General features: G+C 44.0%; 1 protein-coding gene across 6 annotated transcripts in view; it reads left to right on the top strand.

The window, feature by feature from the left end:
* Positions 1 to 20243, top strand: part of MARCHF6 (membrane associated ring-CH-type finger 6) — a 1566402-nt gene that overhangs the window by 526964 nt on the left and 1019195 nt on the right. For all 6 annotated transcript variants that reach the window (XM_077491957.1, XM_077491954.1, XM_077491953.1 and 3 more), the window contains one exon: positions 18953 to 19011. In XM_077491957.1, coding sequence (XP_077348083.1) covers positions 18953 to 19011 — 59 coding nt within the window. The remainder of the gene's footprint in view (positions 1 to 18952; positions 19012 to 20243) is intronic.

Here is a 20243-nt window from a genome sequence, read left to right as displayed (position 1 = left end):
TGTTCTCGAAAGATGAAGAAGCCGGCCAGACCATGGGAGATGCACAAAGGAGGGGGAGAAAAATAGGGGGAGAGTCATATCCAAAAAAAAGGAAACAAAACATTATTAAAAAATCAAGATTCAAGAACCAGAGGGCGGAAATACCGTCCATTATAACGAGGGGGGGAAGAAACGCACTAATGCTCCATAGTGCTACAAGGCCCCCATATGTATCCGCATACTACTCAGCGCAGGAAGGGAACACGTTAAGGCTAACTTTTCCTAGGGTTTTTCTTCTTCTTGTGCGACACTGTGTGCCAGCCTTCAGGGGAGTGTGCCGCTTTTGACAATGAGGGTTCATCTGCTGCTGTCGCAGGTAGTATGGCCAGGGATCGTAACAGGGCCAAGCCCTCTTCAATGTTGGTCACCACGGTGGTGTTGTCCTCGTGTGTAACCGTCAGTTTCACCGGGTAGCCCCATCTATACGGGATGTTGTGGTTTCTCAGAGCTTTGGTCACCGACACCAACGACTTCCGTTTTTGCATTGTATACTGCGAAAGGTCCGCAAACAGTTGAATGGGAGTAAATTTTTCAGGAGGAACTTGCTGTTTGCGGAACGCCATCATGAGCTTCTCTTTGGTTTGGAAGAAATGCACTCTCATTAACACATCTCTAGGGATATTATCTGGCAAATGAGATGGTTTGGGTAATCTGTGGATGCGGTCCACCTGCATCTCCGCTTCGTCTGTAGAGGGAAGGAATGCGCACAGAAGTTCCTTGGCATATTGCTGTAAATGCGCAGGAAGGACGGATTCGGGCACTCCCCTTATCTTTATATTATTCCTTCTCGACCTATCTTCAAGGTCTGCGATTTTGCTTTTAAGCCATGCGATTTCATCCGCTTGCTCGTGAAATGCATCAATCAAAGTATTATGGGAAGTAGCGAAGTCCCCCATTTTGGACTCTATATGTTCCACCCTGCCACTCATCTCTCCAACTTCTTTTTTAAAGGAGCTGACACACTTCAGCATGTCAGCATGCATAGATGTGCGGAGGGAGAGCAGCATCTCCTTCAGCATAGTGTCTGAGACAGGTTTGTCAGCAGTAGGGAAAGCGTTAAAGGGGTCTGTTAACTCTCTCGTGTCTTCCAGGGAGTCCTGGTCTGTGCTCACCTGTCGGCAGTCTTCTTCCAGCCTTGGCTTGGATTTCACTGGGCTGCAGGAGTTCGGGGTGGATGCCGCTGGAGACCTTCCGCGCTGCGCTCTGTTCATATCAGGGCTCGAATCATCCGACCGGGAACTGCATGAGGGAGGTGGAGGCGAATCAGCTCCGCCGGCGCCATCTTGCTTTAGGCCGCGCTCCGCCGACCTGAAGAAATCGACCAATTTCTTCAGTTTGGCCGCCTCTTTCCTCCTACGGGACATAGCTCCGGGGTCCACAGATGTTCCGGTTACCGGGTATGTATGCGGATTTACGATTCGTCGCTGCGTTGTTAAGGGACCGTCGCTAGAGCGGAGCACACTGTTCAGGCGTCCATTCACTAGCGCGCGGTAGCCACGCCCCGGTGGTGACAGGTTTTCATTTAAACCAAGATATTGTTCTTGCTTTCTTCCCAGAGCCTCTATCTAGGGAAGAGAAGGCACTACATTCCCTTTATGTAGTAAGTGCCATCAGAACCTATTTATACTGCCAGAAGGTCCAAAAAGGGGACAGGCAACATCAAAATCTACTATTTTCAAATGGATTCATCAAGTTATTATTCAGGCTTATGGCTTAAAGAGGGAAATTCCTCCTTTTCATGTTAAAGCACACTCAACCAGGGCGATTAGTGCCTCTATGGCTCAGATCTGTAAGGCTGCAACTTGGTCTTCAGTTCATACGTTTACCAGATTTTATCAAATCAATGTTCAAGGTCATGAGGATATCAACTTTGGGTGCAGGCTGCAGTATAAGTCCTTTGGCCTCCTTTTTTTGTCTCCGCCCTCCCTTCAGTTGCCATTGCTATGGGATATCCCACATAGTAAGTACTATGGCTCTGTGTCCCCTGATGCAAGAAAAGAAAGCAGGATTTTTAAAACAGCTTACCTGTAAAATCCTTTTATTTGATGTACATCAAGGGACACAGAGGTTCCTCCCTTCTTGGTATACACTTGTATTGCTTGGCTATAAAACTGAGGACTCCCAGGAGTGGGAGGGGTTATATAGGGAGTACACTTCTTGCCTTAGGGCGTGCCAGTGTCCATCACCTATCAGTGGCTCGTTAACCCACGTAGTAAGTACTATGGCTCTGTGTCCCCTGATGTACATCAAAGAAAAATGATTTTACAGGTAAGCTGTTTTAAAAATCCTGTTTTTTGAACTGACACTTAAACCAGTTAACTCAACAATGGGGCCTATAGAAAATTGATGATCTGTGAGCCATAGGGAGGCTGTGTTAAACTCAGCTGATTATTAAGCGTTGTGATCTTCCTTTAGATGGACAGGCAAAAGGCTGAATTATACGCTGTAAAGTTATGTAAACATTCCTGAGTGTAATAAAACAGAATTGGGGTCCATTATTTAGTGTTGAAAGGAGTAGACATTTCAGTAAGTTCTAGCAAGTCCAACCGAGGGAGAACAGATATTTAGTTTTTGGCATTTGGTTGCATGGCCATCGGTTCAACATAAGATGTACATGTTACCATGTGTCTTAAAGTGGTGGTCCAAGCAAAAAAAAATAAAAAAAATTCTAAAAAAAAAAATTGAAAAAAAAAACCTCGCCTCTAAATGCCTGTTGCTCGGGGGTCCCTTGTAGTCTGCCTCCCTCAGTGCCTCAGTGCCTGGGCTCCTGATGTCACTTCCCCTTGGCGTAGGAAGGGCTCAGCTCTGCTCCCTCCCTCCCTCCTGTCAGTTATCTAGGACACGCGACAGGTCCCAGATGACTGTGTGGCCAATCATGGCGCATGGCGCCGCTCGCACATGCGCAGTGAGTGCCCGGCTGTGTGCCCACAGAATGCCGGCATCGCTGCGAGGAGGGGGGATCGAGCGGGGCTTCGTTCCCCCACATCGCTGGTCCCTGGGACAGGTAAGTGTCCGATTATTAAAAGTCAGCAGCTGCAGTATTTGTAGCTGCTGTCTTAATTATTTTTTTTCAGGCGAACTCCTCCTTAAATACAGAACAAAACTGTTAACAACATAACCAGGAAATACGTGGATACTTGTTTACAGACGTAGTCAGTTAAGTGTTGTGGGAGTAAAAACCACTGCGAAACTGCACCCAAAAAGAGAGTGGCTAAGGTGAACCTGGACGACATCGACATTATCAGTCCATTGAGCCCTCTTGTTCTGGGCAGGAGGGACAAAACGGCCCCATTTGTAGGAACCTTGGTTCCTGTTCTTTCCTGGTGATGAGGCTGTTTTCCGTGGGGAGCTTGTGGCTGACCTCCAACGCAAGCTTCCTGTATTGGAGCTAATTGTAGATCTTCCAAGGTAGCTTGAAATTCATCTGGTGTTCAGCAGCCGTTCTTGGGGCCTTGGGTGGTAAAGAGGACCGAGAATGGGAAGCCCCACTGGTAGATGCTGCAGTTGCTTGGAGTTGGGGTTTCATGGCCTGCCTTTTTGGTGACCGTCAGCCAGGAGAGATCTACAAAGATTTGATAGTTCTGTCCCTGGGAATTTAATCAATTTTTCCCTCTAGCAGCGGATAGGAGTTGTTCTTTGGTGCAATAGTAATGGAACTTTGCAATGATATCACAGGGTGGTCCCTCAGGTTTTTTTTTTTTTTTTTTTTTTTGTGTAAGAGCTCTATGCACACTGTCCATCTCCAAACGGTCCACCGGAATAGCAGGTTGGAGATCTTGGAATAAAGCTCTCATCATGGCTTGCAGGTCTATCATGTCCCCTATCCCCACTCCTTTTCAACATTGTATTGGAACCCCTGTCCAGATACCTTTCTTACATAGCCCCATTACATGGCATCAATATCGGCAAACACAAATTGCAAACTTTGCTGACAATGTCCTTATTTTCTCAGTGGATCCCACCTCTGACATGGTCACGATTAAATCATTTTTTTTTTTACCAATTTAGACTATGCTCTGACAATTTAGACTATGCATCAATTACAACAAAAGTGAAATACTCCCCATAGGCACTCTTTCCAAACCTTTCTGGACCCACCAATCCATCTTCACTGTCACAAAATCCCACACCACTTACTTAGGAGTAAAAATAACTACCCTCCTCTCTCTACAACCTCAACTATCCCCCCCCCCCCCCCCCCACACTCACAACAATCTCTCAGGAACTAGATAACTGGATGGATCTCCCCCTTTCGCTCCTAGGAAGATGCCATCTGGTGAAAATGGTAAGTTTTTCCCGCCTACTCTACCTGCTTCAAACCATCCACAAAGGCACAAAATTTATCAATACTGCCATCTCTAAATTCCTTTGGCGAAACAAAAGACCACGCATAGCTTTCACAAAGTTAGATCTTCCCAGACACAAAGGGGAATCGGTCTCCCAAACATCAGAACCTACAATTTAGCCTATCTATTGATGACAGGTCTGGACTGGGTAACTCAAAAGTCTCACTATCCCAATTATCACTTGGAAACTGCAATGGTACACCCATACTCCTTTACTCCTTGGTAGCCCTCCTCCACTGCAAGTGGAAATCCCATCCACCAACACTTCAACACAACCTCCTGCTACTCGACACGGCAATTGCTTTTAGAGAAGTATGGGAAAGCCACAAACTCTCACCCTTCATATCCACCCATCTTCCAATACAAGGAAGCCCAATGTTCCCTCCAGGTCTGAAACATAAACCCTATGTCACATGCAGGGCAGGACTTAGGGTGGTGGGAGCCCCTGGGCTTGAGTCACTTTCGGGCCCTACCTTCTATATATTACTTTAAATAGAACAAAATAATACATACACATGCTATGTATTAGAGCTACACAATTCTGGATAAACTTAAAATAAAAATAGAGATCACAATTCTGAACGAACAACTAAACAAAATTGCATAATTTACGTTAATTGCTGAAGTCTATTAAAAATGTTTAATCTGAATTATTAAAAAAAAAAAAAAAAAAACACAAAAAATGGGTTTGAATGTATTATATTATGTATAAGAACAGTCATTAGGATGGCTGCAACTTGGAGAACGAAGCACAGCTCTATAAAACAGTAATAGAAAAGGACAAGGTACGGCATACTCGGTGCAGTATTAAAGAACTTATTTTAATTGGACTAGACAAAACAGCCAAATGTCTACTCACAAAGTAGATAATATATAAGCGTATACATGGGGGATACTGTACTGGTATTCATCCTGGGTTCACATTGTAAGCGATCGTTCTCAGAGGCACCGCAGGACGATGATGACAAGCGGTAGTGGTGTCAACTCTTATCCGCGCTCTGTATGTCTACAGGGCAGTGTAGGCGCTGCATGCCATGGAGTTTTGATGGCATCCATGAACCAGAAGACAGAGGCCGGAAGTGCATTCCAAGGTGGAACGCAAACACTGCAGACCGGAAGGTATGTTGTGGCCAATGAGATGATGCATTTCACAGCATCCGCTGTTTCATCCGATCTAGCTGACCATTCACAAGGTCAGATAAATATATATACACACACATGCTTAACCACTTAAGGGACCAGGCCTCTTTTTCAGTCTCTGTGTTTACATGTTTAAAACAGTTTTTTTTTGCTAGAAAATTACTTAGAACCTCCAAACATTTTATATTGTTTTTTTTTTCTAACACCCTAGAGAATAAAATGGCGGTCATTGCAATACTTTTTTTCACACCGTATTTGCGCAGCGGTCTTGCAAGTGCACTTTTTTTGGAAAAAAAAAAAAACACTTTTTTGAATAAAAAAAATAAGTCAACAGTGAAATTAGCCCAATTTTTTTTTTCATATTGTGAAAGATAATGTTACGCCGAGTAAATTGATACCCAACGTGTCACGCTTCAAAATTGAGCCCGCTCGTGGAATGGCGTCAAGCTTTTAGCCTCAAAAATCTACATAAGCGATATTTAAAAAAAAAATTACAGGTTGCATTTTTTTGCGTTAGAGGAGGTCTAGGGCTAGAATTATTGCTCTCGCTTTACCGATCGCGGCGATACCTCACATGTGGTTTTACTGCCGTTTTCATATGCGGGCACTACTCACGTATGCGCTCGAGCTCGTCGTGTTTTTAAAAACCTTTTTTTTTTTCTTATTTATTTTAATTGATTTTATTTATTTGTACACTGTTTAAAAAAAATAAAAAATAAATGGATCGCTTTTATTCCTACTACAAGGAATGTAAACATCCCTTGTAATAGAAAAAAGCATGACAGGTCCTCTTAAATATGAGATCTGGGGTCAAAAAGTCCTCAGATCTCATATTTGGACTTAAATGCAATTAAAAAGAAAGGAAAAAAAAAAGTAATTTGAAAAAATGACATAAAAAAAAAATACCTTTTAAGAGATATGGACGGAAGTGACGTTTTGATGTCGCTTCCGCCCTCCTATGGTATAGAGACGAGCGGGGGCCATCTTAGCCTCACTCATCTTTATACCCAGCTAGGAAGAGGATCCGATCGGCTCCGCTGCTACCGACATCTCTGGCAAGCGGCAGGAGGGCCGCGGGAGGGGGCATGGCACCTCTCCCGCCGCCGATAGCGGGGATCTCATGGCAAACCCGCCACGGAGGCCACAGTTTTCGTACAGACGACCGGTGCCTGAAGAGATGGAAATCTTGGTTGTGACAGCAGCTGCTGCCGTTACCGAGATATCCCTCTTCAAAAATAGGACGTACATCGGCGTGCGCTGGTTGTTAAGTGCTTAAAGGAAGTGGTCAAAAGTTGCGGAAACAACCATATACACAGTAAACAATGTAATAATTAAAAACAAACCAGAAGATTAATAAAAGCAATAACATGGGATAAAATGATTATATTGTAACAAATATGATATTTAAAAATATGATATTTAAACGTAAACGGGCGGGGCCCCCTATTGGGTGGTGCCCATGGGCTTGAACCCAGTCAAGCCCAATGGTAAGTCTGGCCCTGGTCACATGGCAGCAAAATGGCCTCATAAAATTTTCATTACTATGTGACTTGGAGACTGGTCGCCCTATCGATTTCCAAACTTTAGCTGACAAATTCTTGCGTCCTCCATCACATGACTTTCGATATGGACAATTTTTCTTTTATGAAAAATGCCTGCAGAGATGACAGTAAAAGGTTCATACCATCTTTCACGGGTGTCCTTTTCTCAGAGGACTCATACAACATTTTGGACATTTACCAACCTCTTCTTCTGAAAACTACTCCTCCTCTAACATCCTCATCAGCGGCCAACAGGGCAAAAGACTTTCCGGATACTGAGCTGGTGGATAAACTCCTACAAGGCCTCAATGCCATCCACAAATTGGTTCTCAATGAATCTTGGAGAGAAACCCAATTGAAAATTCTACACTAGGCTCATATCCCCTTTTTCTTGACCAAACAAGGCCAAACCACCTCTATCTGCCCTCTTTGTCAACACCCCAGGCCTTCCCGACGTATCGCTTCTGGCCGTGCACCTACATCTTCACCTTCTGGGATCAAGTCCTATCCTACATCTTTGAAGTAACCTTGCTGAAACTGCCCAAAGACCCCCTGATCCTTATCTTTGGCCACTGGGACACTCGGCTACTGCCCTGGTCACTCAACTCTACCCCTACGGCAAAGACTGGTCCCTGATATGCCTCCTACTTGCCAGAAAATCCATTCTGAAAAAAAAACTGGACCTCCAATGTATGGCCAACCACCTCACAAAAGACCTCTTACAACTACTTTTCAAACATAGACAAACTCAACACAGACTTATCACATGAAAAGACCAAAACACATTTCTACAACAAATGGCAACCTTTTCTTTCAAAATTTTTTTATTAATGCAAGGTACATACAGCTCAGAGAAGTTTACAATTCGTCTTGCACAACGTTAAGAAATAAATAACAGATAGTACCAAAATTTGCATCAAATTGTAACAGTGGTGACATAAAAGTCATGTAAAATAAAGTATAGCTTCTTGAGAACAAGTATTCTCATGATCCGATCTTTACAATGTGTAATAGACGTGAGCATCTCAAACAAAGGCCAGGATGCTAAGAATCAAAAGGAAAGCAGAATATCTAGTTTCGTGTTTACAAACAAATACAACACATACAAATCATAACTGATTATGCCCAGGAACACCACTAGGGTGAACCTTTATCACAGTTGGGTACTTCCTTAAGACAGAAATTAAAGTGCAAGGCGAAAAGAGTAGATGAAGAAAGGGGGAAATGAGAGAAAGAAGGAAAATAGAAGGGAAGAAGTGAGAGAAGAAAAGTAGAAGAGGGGCAGAGAGATGGCAGAATGGGACCATAGAGGAGATGAAAAAAGAGGGATCAGAAGAGTGGGTAAGATGGCCGGCCGGTTCCCAAACAGCTACCAAGGACCAGGAAAAGGTTGTCATTCAGGGGGGGGCTGGGATTTAAGGTGTTAATAACCGATGGTCAAAATGCGGGGGTAAGTAGTGATCAACCCATGGTTGCCATATCTTGGTATGTCTGGGGACAGTATCTTTAACAGTAGCTTCAATTTTACTGTGTATCATTGCTTGTGTAACTCTATTCTTAACTTCAGCCAAGCGAAGAGTAGATGTCTTCCATGCTTTAGCTATTGTTTGTTTAGCAGCGGTGGTGACCTGCAGAGCAAGGCGTATCTGGGCCCTAGTGAAAGAATCTGGGTAAAAATTGAGAAGGGCTAGTGCTGGGTCAGGATCTAATGAACTGGTGAACAGAGTGGATAGAACCAAAAATATTTCAGTCCAGAAGCACTGTGCCACTGGACAGGTCCACCAAATATGCAAGTGCGTGCCTCTCTCGCTACAGCCACGGAAACAGTTTGGAGAATATGAAGGTAAAAACTTTGCAATTCTATCTGGTACTAGGTACCAACGCATGAGAACCTTGTAGCTCGCCTCTAGAGCCACAATGTTCGATGATGATAGTTTAGTGTGTAGCCATACATCAGACCAGTCGTTTTCTTCCAGATTTAAGTTCAGGTCCCTGGACCAAGACTGCGCATATGTCGGGAGTGTTGACGGCTGGGAGGTAAGGTGTGAGTATAACTGTGATATTTGGAGATAGCGAAAATATTCATTATTTGGCAATTGTGATTGAGCTTGCAGGGAAGGGAACGATTTGACCGTATCCCTGGCCACTAGGTCACATATACGCGTTAGGTTTGCACGTTCCCAAGCTTGGAATGAGGAAGGGGAGGTGTAGGCTGGATAGAACTTAGGGTGACCGATATAGGACAACAAAGGGGAGTGCGGGGAGATCAAATGAAACGGTTTACGAAGTTTATCCCAGAGTTTGACAAAGGTAGAGGTTATGGGGTTGGATATTGGGCCTCGGGAAGCAGGGGGAGCCAGAAAAGATTAGTTAGGGATATAGGGTGAAGATCTACTGCTTCAAGGCTCACCCAGATGGGGATTTCCACTTTAGCATGATAAAGCGTGGCTTGAGCAAGTTGGGCCGCGTGGTAATAATGTTGGAAATTGGGTATGCCCAGCCCACCGGCCCTATGATGGCGAAGCAAAGTGGGTCTAGATATTCGTGGCTTCACAGGGCCCCATATGTAATTAAATACCCGGCCTTGGATTATGCGATGAAAATAAGGGGGAACCGAGATGGGAAGGACTCTGTATAAATAAAGAAGTTTAGGGAGTAGGGACATCTTGACCGCGGCAATACGTCCCATCCAGGATATGGAGAGGGGCCGCCACTCCTGGAGTAAGGAGGAGAGATGCCTCAACATTGGGAGGTAATTTGCTCGGAAGAGGTCCGCAGGATCTTCGGTTAGTTTAATACCCAGATATGGGGTAGCCGAATCAGACCATTGAAATGGGAAATTAGTCTTAAGAAGCGACACATTAAGGGCTTTGGATTTTTTCTGATTGACTTCTAAGCCAGAGATTTTAGAGAATTTATCAAGGAGATTTATTAAATTAGGGATGGATGTGTGTGGAGAGGTGACAAACAATAGTGCGTCATCAGCGAATAAGCATAGTTTATGAGTGACAGAAGCAACCTCCAGTCCCCTAATATCTGGGTGTGCTCTAATCAAAGCAGCCAGGGGTTCTATTGCTAAAGCAAAGAGTTGTGGCGACAGGGGGCATCCCTGCCGAGTCCCTCTTCGTATAGGAAAACTTTGGGAGTTAAACCCAGCGTATGTCACCAAAGCTTGCGGGTCAGCATACAAAGACGTGATCCACTGTAGGAAGTGGGGGCCAAAACCCCAACGTTTCAGAATGAAGTGGAGATAGGACCACGAGACTGTATCAAACGCTTTTCTGATGTCTAAGGATAGGAGGTGCATGGGGATGGAGCGTGTTCTCGCTAGGTGTTGTAACAGGACTACTCGGCAAATGTTATCACTAGCTTGCCTACGGGGGATAAAACCTACTTGGTCTTTGTGGACCAGATTTCCTATGATCAGATTGAGACGCAATGCTAAGATTTTAGATAGAATTTTTATGTCTACATTTAGCAGGGAAATTGGTCGATAATTGGACCATTGGGTGTCATCTGAGTTGGGTTTAGGGATCATAACTATCTTGGCCAATAGAGAGTCTCTACCAAGGGGTTGTTGTTTCAACAGGGCATTAAACGAATTTGCCAATAAGGGAGCCAGGATATCTGAGAATTTCTTATAATAACTGCCAGGTAAACCGTCCGGGCCTGGACGTTTGTGTGGCTTGAGCAATTTTATAGCTTCCAGAACTTCATCTGTAGTGATTAAAGCGTCAATAGAGTTTCTGGCTGTGTGGGATAGTTCAGGTAAAGACAGGTTCTGAAGTAGGGATTCGGCATGCTGAGGAGAGAACTGAGTTTTATCTGAGTAAAGGTCAGCCAACTTCTCACGGAATTCAGCTAGAACTTTGATGGGGTTGCTTGTGTGGGAGTTCTTAGCAGTTTTAAGTCTAATCGGCTTACAGATTTTATCTGGTTGTCTGAGACGTAGGGCCATAAAGGTATCCGGTTTATTAGCTTTGGTGTATATCGTGTGACTAGACTTACGAAGAACCTTGTCCGCTGATTCAGCTAACAAAAGATCCAATTCCAATTTAGTTTTTTCAAGGATAAGCTTATGGGACTCTGTCGGTGAACTTTGGAACTGGAGGAAATGTGAGTGATATTCTTCTTCTAATTTTTGCTGTCTGATCTGTCGGTCTTTCTTAATTTGTGTGGCTAGGGATATGCAGCTGCCTCGAATTACCGGTTTATGGGCTTCCCAAAGTAGTACCGGGGAGATATCTGGGTTAGAATTATGTTGCAGGTAGTCAGTGAGAGCAAAACGAATATCAAAGCAGTATGATTGATCAGTAAGGTGCGATTCGTTCATGCTCCACGACCTTTCCTTGGTTTTAGGGATCAATGAGGCGATAGTAGTGACTACAGCGCAGTGGTCGGTCCAGGGAATCGGACATATGGTGGACTGGAGAACAACTGGGAAGGATGCTACGGGTGTCAGAATATGATCAATCCTAGAAAACGAATTGTGAGGATAAGAATAAAATGTGTAATTTTTTCTCAAAGGATTACACTCCCTCCAGGTATCTATGAGGGAAGCCGAAAGGAACTGTTTCCGTAGCTGAGTCGAAAGGGAATGACCTTCAGGCGTATACGGCGATTTATCTATATGTGGTTGCAGAGTCAGGTCGGAGTCCCCACAAATAAAGAGTGTACCCCTACTGTGGGTCTTAATAACCTGTAATAGGTGCGAAAAAAAAGGGTTAGGGTTACCGTTCGGGGCATAATAGGAAACCAAAGTGGTTTCAGTATCTTGGAGTAGGCCTACCAAGATGATATACCTCCCCTCTGGGTCTTTAATTTCTATTGTGGGTGTAAAAGGCAGAGAATGATGGAATGCTATCAGGACACCCCTCTGTTTAGAGTCTGCAGAGGCCGTAAAGACCTGAGGGTAACGGGAGCTAAAAAACTTTGGTGTTTGGGAACCTGAAAAGTGCGTTTCCTGTAAAGCAACTATACCTGCTTTCAGAGAGTGAAAGTTTCGGAAGGCCTTAACCCTCTTACTGGGGGAGTTAAGGCCTTTGACATTAAGAGATAAAATATTCAGAGGGGCCATCGAAAGACAGGGTGAGAAGAGCTATAAAATATTATGTAAGGAGTAGGAACCGACCGGCCAAGAAGAGCCGAGAGAAGTGGAAGGGAGGGGGGAAGGAGAGAGCAGAGAGAGGAGAGAGAGGAGAGAAGAGGAAATTTGTCTGCAGGGCAAACCATGAGATGACATAAACAGTCAGATACCAAGATAGGTTGCTCGGCCAAACAATGCTCAGTCTCCGGGGTCCAACACAGGCAGCCCAGGAGAGCGCACATTCTGAGGGAGGGGAGCAGTGGCTATTCTCCACCACCGTCGGGACAGCAACTATACATAAACACTGCAATTTACAGAACCAGTAAAAACCAAAACGAAAAAGAAAATAATATTAAAAAAATGAACATTAGGACTTGTCTTAATGGGCAAGACACCCAGAGGTGTCGGATAGAACAATAAAGTGATATATAACACCCCACCAGGGCGGAAATTCAGGGGTCTTTGGGTGTGCAGGTGTATGGAGATGGGGAAGAGGGGGATAGGGAGAGGGTTAGTCGGGAAGGGGAAGGATAGGCTAGGGAGGGGGGGAAGGGAAAAGAGAAAAAAAAAAAGGGGGGGGGGGCAGAGGTCATCAGGTAAATTGGGGAGGGATAGGGATAGAAACCAGAGGAGGCGAAAGCCAAGGAGGGAGGGCAAATGGGGAGCTGGTGGGTATATAGTAGATAATTAACTAAAAAAAAGCTAACATCATCTACAAATGCAATTATTAGATCATATAAAAAAAATAATCGCGGATATAACCTGACCTCACTGGACCAATATAGTGTGGGTGTGAGGCTCTTTTAGCATAGCAATAAAAAGTGATTCACAATACAATGGAACAATATGAAAGTTATGCCCCGTACACACGAGAGGGATTAAGTCTGACAGACTTCCGACGGAGTTCTAGCGGAGTTCTGGCGGACTTTTCGACCGAACGGACTTGACCACACACCATCACACCAAACTCCGACGGAGTCGAACGTGATGACGTACGACTGGATTCGACGTAGGAAGTTCATAGACAGTAGCCAATAGCTGCCCTAGCGTCGGTTTTAGTCCGTCGGAGTAGCACACACACGAGCGAATTTTTCGAAGGGGACCGGGTCCGGCGGAGTTCCGTCGGGAAAATTTGAAGCATGCTTCATTTCTAAAGTCCGTCAGACTTTTGCGAAGCTAAAGTCCGTTGCAGCCCACACACGAGCGGATAGTCCGCCGGACTCAGTCCGTCGGAGTTTGGATGTCGAAAAGTCCGCTCGTGTGTACGGGGCATTAGGCTCCATGTAGGCAAGGAGCCTCAGGTCAAAAGAAAAAACGGATAGATAGCAAAAAATTTGAATTAAGAAGTCGTCGGTGCTGAAGAACTTGAAAAAGAAAAAAACGAAAAGAAGAACAAACAAGAACAAGTACGTACGAAACAGCAGGTCGAAAAGATTCGGCGGAAGAGGTCCTCCGGAGTAGGGGACACCATCCATCTTCCGTTCGGATATCCGAATCTTAGAGGTCTCACAGGGAAATGTAGAAAATTTAGCAATAGAAACCTGAAAAAGAAAGAAGTGACATTTTCGGAACAGTTAGTTCAGCGCGGTGGGCGAGATTTGGGAGTGGAAGCTCTGTCATCCGACAATCTGGCGGGGGTTCCCTTGCGGACAGACAGCGGGCCAGGCTGGTTACGATGCGGCGTAGCTGAGTAAGGGTGCGCTGCCGAACGTGCTGGAGTGCGGGGTAAGCTGGTCTCCGAGTGTAGGTCCGGACGGACTAGGTGAAGGCTCTCCAACAGACGTTGCAACGATTCCGGGGACGAGCAAGTGTGTTGCTGACCCTGATAGGAGAATTGTATGGCAAACGGGAACCTCCAGGTGTACTTCAATTGGTGATGGAGTAAGATCTGTAATTGTGGTTTCATGGCCCGGCGCTTGGTGATGGTGAGGGGAGCCAAGTCCGAAAACAGCTGATAAGTGTGGCCCTGAAATTGCAACGACTCTTTATTGCGTGCTGCAGTGAGTAGTTGTTCTTTCGTGCGAAAAAAATGCAGCTTAGCGATGATATCCCTGGGAGGTCCGTCCGCCTGTCTGCGGGTCAGTGCCCTGTGGATTCGATCGAATTCCAGACGTTCGATTGGAATGCCCGGGGCTAATTCCTGAAACATGGCCGTTACGAAGGACTGAACATCGTCAACAGTCTCAGGGATTCCTCTTATTCTCAGGTTGGCTCTTCGAGAGCGATTCTCGGCGTCCTCCCATCTTGAGAGGAGGGTGACATTCTCCTCACGGAGGGCAATTTGCTCTTGGGCCTGTTCCTGTAAGGTAAGTTCAATATCGTCCATTCTGGACTCCCAGGCGGCTGTGCGTTGGCCGATGTCGCGTATCTCCCGCGAGAGTCTGTCGGTGATCTGTTCTGAGGTAACCTTCAAGGCTTTCTGTAACATGGTTTCCATGTGTTTAAGAAAGTCACTAGGGATCATACTCGGTGGTAAAGAGGAAGCTTCCGCGGGATCATGTATGTTATCCTCATGATCAGTATCGCTGTCTGAAGTTTCGCGGCTGGGGGCAGAGGAGGCCTGCTGGATAGCAAGGGCCTTAGCCGCCATTTTAGACGAAGCACAGGCGAGGGCCTCCTTGATGGGTTTGGGTTTGTTCTTACCTCTGTGACCTGTGAGCACCATACCGTTTGATGCCAGGGTTTGCGAGGTAGAGGTACAGTCCAATAACGCAAGTATTGCGGGTCCGGTTCTGTAGTTAGGTCCCGATACAGTGGTGGAGAGTGCGGAGCCTTAGCAGGATGCGACCGCCATGCTAGACTTCGCGCATGCGCCCCCCAAAATGGCAACCTTTTATGGTCCCAATATGCACTCCTATGGATCAGGCAAAACTCAAGGAACTTCATTCAGCCTCCCTCAACACCGTAAGCGAGGCTGCTTTCTCCAACTGAAAGACCCACAACCTAAGGTACTCACCTTCTGACAAGACATAATCGCACAAGATCATCTCTCGCCCACCAACCCCTTCTCCTCCTAAATACAACAAAATGGAGAACGCTACCCTCGATACTGCAGCCACAAATTCAATGTCTACCCCCAAGTTACCTCTTTAGCAAGAACTTGGTGCTCGCCCCCTCCCCCCCTTTCTTTCCTCTCTCCTCCCCATACCTCCTCCCCTTTCTTTCCTCTCTTCTCCCCACACCTCCTCCTAGATCATTCATTTGTATTCTCTTGGTAAATCTAGGAACCCTCTTTAGATCCATCCAGTTACCCCCTTTTTTTGTTAATTTGAAGGTTACTACTTTTGATCTGCTGCAAGACACATTGTTACTGTTGTGTACTTTGCTACTTTCTTCATAACTGCTTTTTCTCTGTACAAAAATTCTGATAGTGTTGTAACTATACTCTGTAGTATCCTTCAATAAAATCAAAATAAAAAAATAAAAAATGCAGCTGGACTATGCAGCCTGGCAGTCAGACTCTAGAGATATTGCAATTGCAGCACTTGATGCACATGTAAGGCACAATCGGTCAAGACTTGATGTCGAAAGTCACTCTGTAGCATTGTAAATGGAGTTTGATAGACTCAACTTACCTGTATTATTTAAATTCTGCAGAACTGTCTCTATCTACCTCTTTTTGATGGCATGAGGGTCCTCCCATGTCTTGATTCCTACTAGAAATTTTTATAACCTCCCTGGGTGTCAGTCTGATATATCCCAAGTGTGCAGTTAGGTCCTCTGACATGGTGGAGGGAATGTTCTTTCGTTAGGTTATACAAATACACTTTTATGCTTGCCATTACTGTAATGTTATTTCATGCAGGGTTGGGTGGGGTTGGTTCCTGTCTACCCACTCCCCCACTTATGCTGATGCATTTCCCCAGCGAAAACGCTGGCTAAATTGTACTGCTGGCAATATTTTGCCACTATAGCTTCAAGGGCCGTGTACCTAGCTACACGACCCTCTGAACCAAATTACACATTTTTTTCTGTTTATAGTAGTTTTTTCTACTTCTACTTCATCTATACTGCTTTTGGTACTGTGACCCCTTCTCTCTCCCTCTCTAATCCCTGCTCCTTACCCTGGGATGGTTACTGTTAAGATATGTTCACTCAATGCCAAGGGGATAAATACCCCCGAAAAGAGACATATACTCTTAAATGACCTGAAACGCTCACGTGTCAATGTGGTGTTTATCCAGCAAATGCACTTCAGAGATGATAAACTTCCCATTTTAAAGAATAGGTTTTACCCAGTTACTTATCATTCTAATGACTTAGCCAAATCCAAGGGCGTATCCATACTACTATCCAACCGGCTCCCATGGTCTTGCCAGGACACCCTGCCAGACCCAGAGGATGCTTTCTGTTCATTAAAGGTTCAATAGGAGAGGTTAAATTTACATTTGCTACTATATATGCCCCTAATGACGGCCAAGATTTTTTTCTTAGCCGCACAATAGACCTGCTCTTGGAATTCTCTGAAGGCAAGTTGATCTTAGCAGGCGACTTCAATGTTACATTACTTCCAATGTGGATACTTCCTCTGGCTCATCCTCAGTTACTCCTGGTGTTCACAAGCAAGTGTTACATTCCCATCACAAGGCCCAAATGATTGACATCTGGCGATTACAGCACTCAAGTGAGAAACACTTTTTACGCCTTTCCTCAACTACACATGCATGGGCTATTTTCTGATCCCACATCGCACGGTTACAGGCTGTACAAAGTTCAGCAATTGGTCAGACCATGCACCAATTGAGTTAATATACAAAATCTCAGAGGTTCCAAGACTAGGTTTTGGAGACTGAACGATAGCCTCCTGCAGACCCCTGAGTTAACGGAGGATGTCCGAGAACTGTGACTGTACTTTCACATCAAAAAACAACCTGACTGCGATATAGGGATCCTATGGGAAGCCCACAAGGCAGTTATCAGAGGTGTAATCATCAAACATGGAGCACGGCTTAAACACCAAGGGGCGGAGAAAATTGCATCTCTCCTCCACAACATCCACAAAGTAGAGGCCCAACACAAACATGCCCCAAATCCAACAATTGAACAAAACCTCTTTTCCCTTCACAAGCAGACTATGGAATTAAGATACCAAGCCAAGGCTGCCATACAAAGATGCCGAAGACTTCACTATGAGTCAGGAGATAAATGCAGGAGAATGTCAATTAGAGAACACAAATTAGCTTCATATATCCCCCAAATTATTACACAACACAGCAAAAAATTGGTGCTCCCTAAACAGATTGCACAGGGTTTTAGAGACTTTTATTCTTCCCTCTACAACAGTCCCTATCCCAGACTCAAATGGAACCCCCAAGGTTCGAGAAGATTTGAAGGCACCAATAACCTTAGATGAACTGCAGGATTCACTTAGCGTCTCTAAAATAGGCAAAGCTCCAGGCCCCAACAGTTTTTCACTGCAGTACTACAAGAGATTCATCCCACTTATGGGTCCTAGTGTGGAAACTGTTCAATAAAGTAGGCTCTGAAACACGCGCCCTGAGGTCTCTGCGTACTAGGTCTCTCGGACAGGTGTCCATGTACAGCCTCCCTGCTATTGGCTATCTTCTAATTTTAACTCTAAGTGCAATATTTTCAAAACTTCCTGTTAAAGAGGAAGTTAAGGCAAAAAAAATAAAAAACACACCCTGTAAGGCAAAGGCATAATGAGCTAGTATGCATAGCATAGTAGCTCATTATGAATAACTTACCTGAGAACGAAGCCCCCGAAGCAGTCCTCCATCTTCCTCTTCGCCGCTGCCATGTATCCCGGAGCGACTTCCGGGTCTTGCTGCTCTGGCGCTGTGATTTGCTGGAGCCACAATGACGTCACTCCCGAGCATGCGCACGGGAGCCGACACTCGTGGCATATCGCCGCGATCTGCGGCTTGCCCAGTGCGGCTGTGCGTCGCTGTCTACGGCAAATGCGCCATACAGCGGTAGCTGTCTTCGGGTAAATATCTCCTAAACCTTATAGGTTTAGGAGATATTTCTTGGACCTACAGGTAAGCCTTAATCTAGGCTTACCTGTAGGTCAAAGTGGTTTGTTAGGGTTTATAACCACTTTAAACTGTTTAGACGTTATTACACCATGGTGAGTTTTTCTTTTTTGGGTTACCCATGACCACCCCTGGAGTTTTTATTGCTCAGGAGAGCCTGTTTAATTATTTCCTATAATCAGTTAAGTATAGATTGCCAGAGATATCTGTCCATTTGTAGGATTGGAGGCACCCGCTATACCGCTCAACAAAAGGCCCTGACCGGGTTTAGGTCACAAGCTTTATCTGCTTGCTAGTTGGTAAGCCTTCATTGCGTATGATGGTCACATATGGTGGTGGATTTGTCACTGAATATCACTTTGTGTTTTTTCTTCAACACTTTATTACTTCTCCTGTGAAATACTTGATCTATCAATTTGGATGGTTGTCACGGAGGGAAGAATTTATGTAGACTTTCATATATATATTTTTTCACATTTAGGGACTTCCATTTTTTTCACTCTTATGATTTTTTTTATTTATTATATAGTGCATACACTCTGTTTTTGATTTTTTTATTACTATTTTGATAAATTTATCAATCTAAACAACTGATCAATGCATCATTGTTATTTGTGATACTACACTGCTCAAATCATATGATATTTGACACCTGTGTTATTCAAGTATTTTTTAGCACAGCTACAATCGCATATTTTATACCTTCTAGTGAACTCATGGAACAAGCACATTTGTGTGTGTTATATGGCATCTGTCTGTTTCAGCTAGCAATTAGGCACATAACTGTTCCCCTTTCTCTTGCAGCTTTTTGTCCTTATCACATTGGTCATTTTTCTGTTGTTGGTCTTGGATTTGAAGACTATGTAAGTATAATTCATTCACTTGCAAGGTCTGTTTAAAAATAACAAAGTTAAAAATGAATTTTCCTTTTTGGAGCTGTAATAAAATGAGTATGTGTTTGCACATTATTATAGTTTGTAATTTAACATATGTCCCTATTTTATAAGTTAATAATTTGTATGTATTGACACATAATTTAATAACTTTTTTTTTTCTACAAAATCCTTAAAACAGAAATGTACCCCCCAACAGTGTGATAACCATTAATGTTCTTTAACAAAAGACCATACAATCCACATTAATAATTATGCTACCAAAAGCTTAGTTTGTGCTGTAAATTGCTACTTGCATTACTCTTGTTTCTTCTTGCTGGATGCTGCCATTTTGCTGAAGCCCAGAGCAGACACTTCCTTGCTGAGAACTCTCATTATCTGTAATTAAAATTATATACATTTCTGATTATAATAGGCAGTCTTGCGAGCAACTAGAATACAATCTGTGTAATGCAAGCAGCAAGTAACACTCCCAATATAAAATAGATAAATACTGTTGCGCACAACCTCGCCAGAAGAACTAGATAAGATTATAGAAAGCTGCTCACATACAAAAGTCTTCTCTACACTCAAAATACAGATACAGGGGGTGTTTTATGTGGCGCTAACTAAAATACTACTAAATGTGTACTCTCCAAAACAATATAAATATATTAATAAAAATATACATAGATACAAATTCATACAGTACATAAAAAATTTGCAAAAAAGTAAAAATAATGCAAATCGGTTAAGTGCATAAAAGTATCAATATGAAAAAATACCAATAATAAAGTGCATACAAATATCAATATGACAAATTGCATCAATCAATAAATCCATGCAATAGTGCAAATGGTGTAAATTGCATAACATAATCATGCCAGAAAGATAAACCTCTTAAAAACTCCAGTAGGTCAAAAACAAATCCAGTGCAAAATGTGAACAGTCCACTCAAAAAATGTGCAATCCGTCCAACAGATGATGGTAATCATGCAATGTGAGCAATAAGTGCAGGTTACACCGTTCCTCCAACCTTCAGTGCTTCAAGTGCACCTCTGGTTTCCCCCAGCCTCTCACCTCTAATCAAGGTCCCTAAGGACCGGATCACGCTTGAGGGGTGGTTGGTAAGTAATCTTCCACCTCTTACAAATACAACCCCTGGGACACCAGCTTATTTCCTCCAATATCCACAATCCGGGTTATATATAAGAGAATAAGGG

Source organism: Lithobates pipiens, unplaced genomic scaffold (genome assembly GCF_037356315.1).
Source record: "Lithobates pipiens isolate NorthernLeopardFrog02 unplaced genomic scaffold, aLitPip1_a1.2 Scaffold_19, whole genome shotgun sequence".
Lineage (NCBI taxonomy): Eukaryota > Metazoa > Chordata > Amphibia > Anura > Ranidae > Lithobates > Lithobates pipiens.
This window is presented reverse-complemented; position numbering and strand designations above follow the sequence as displayed.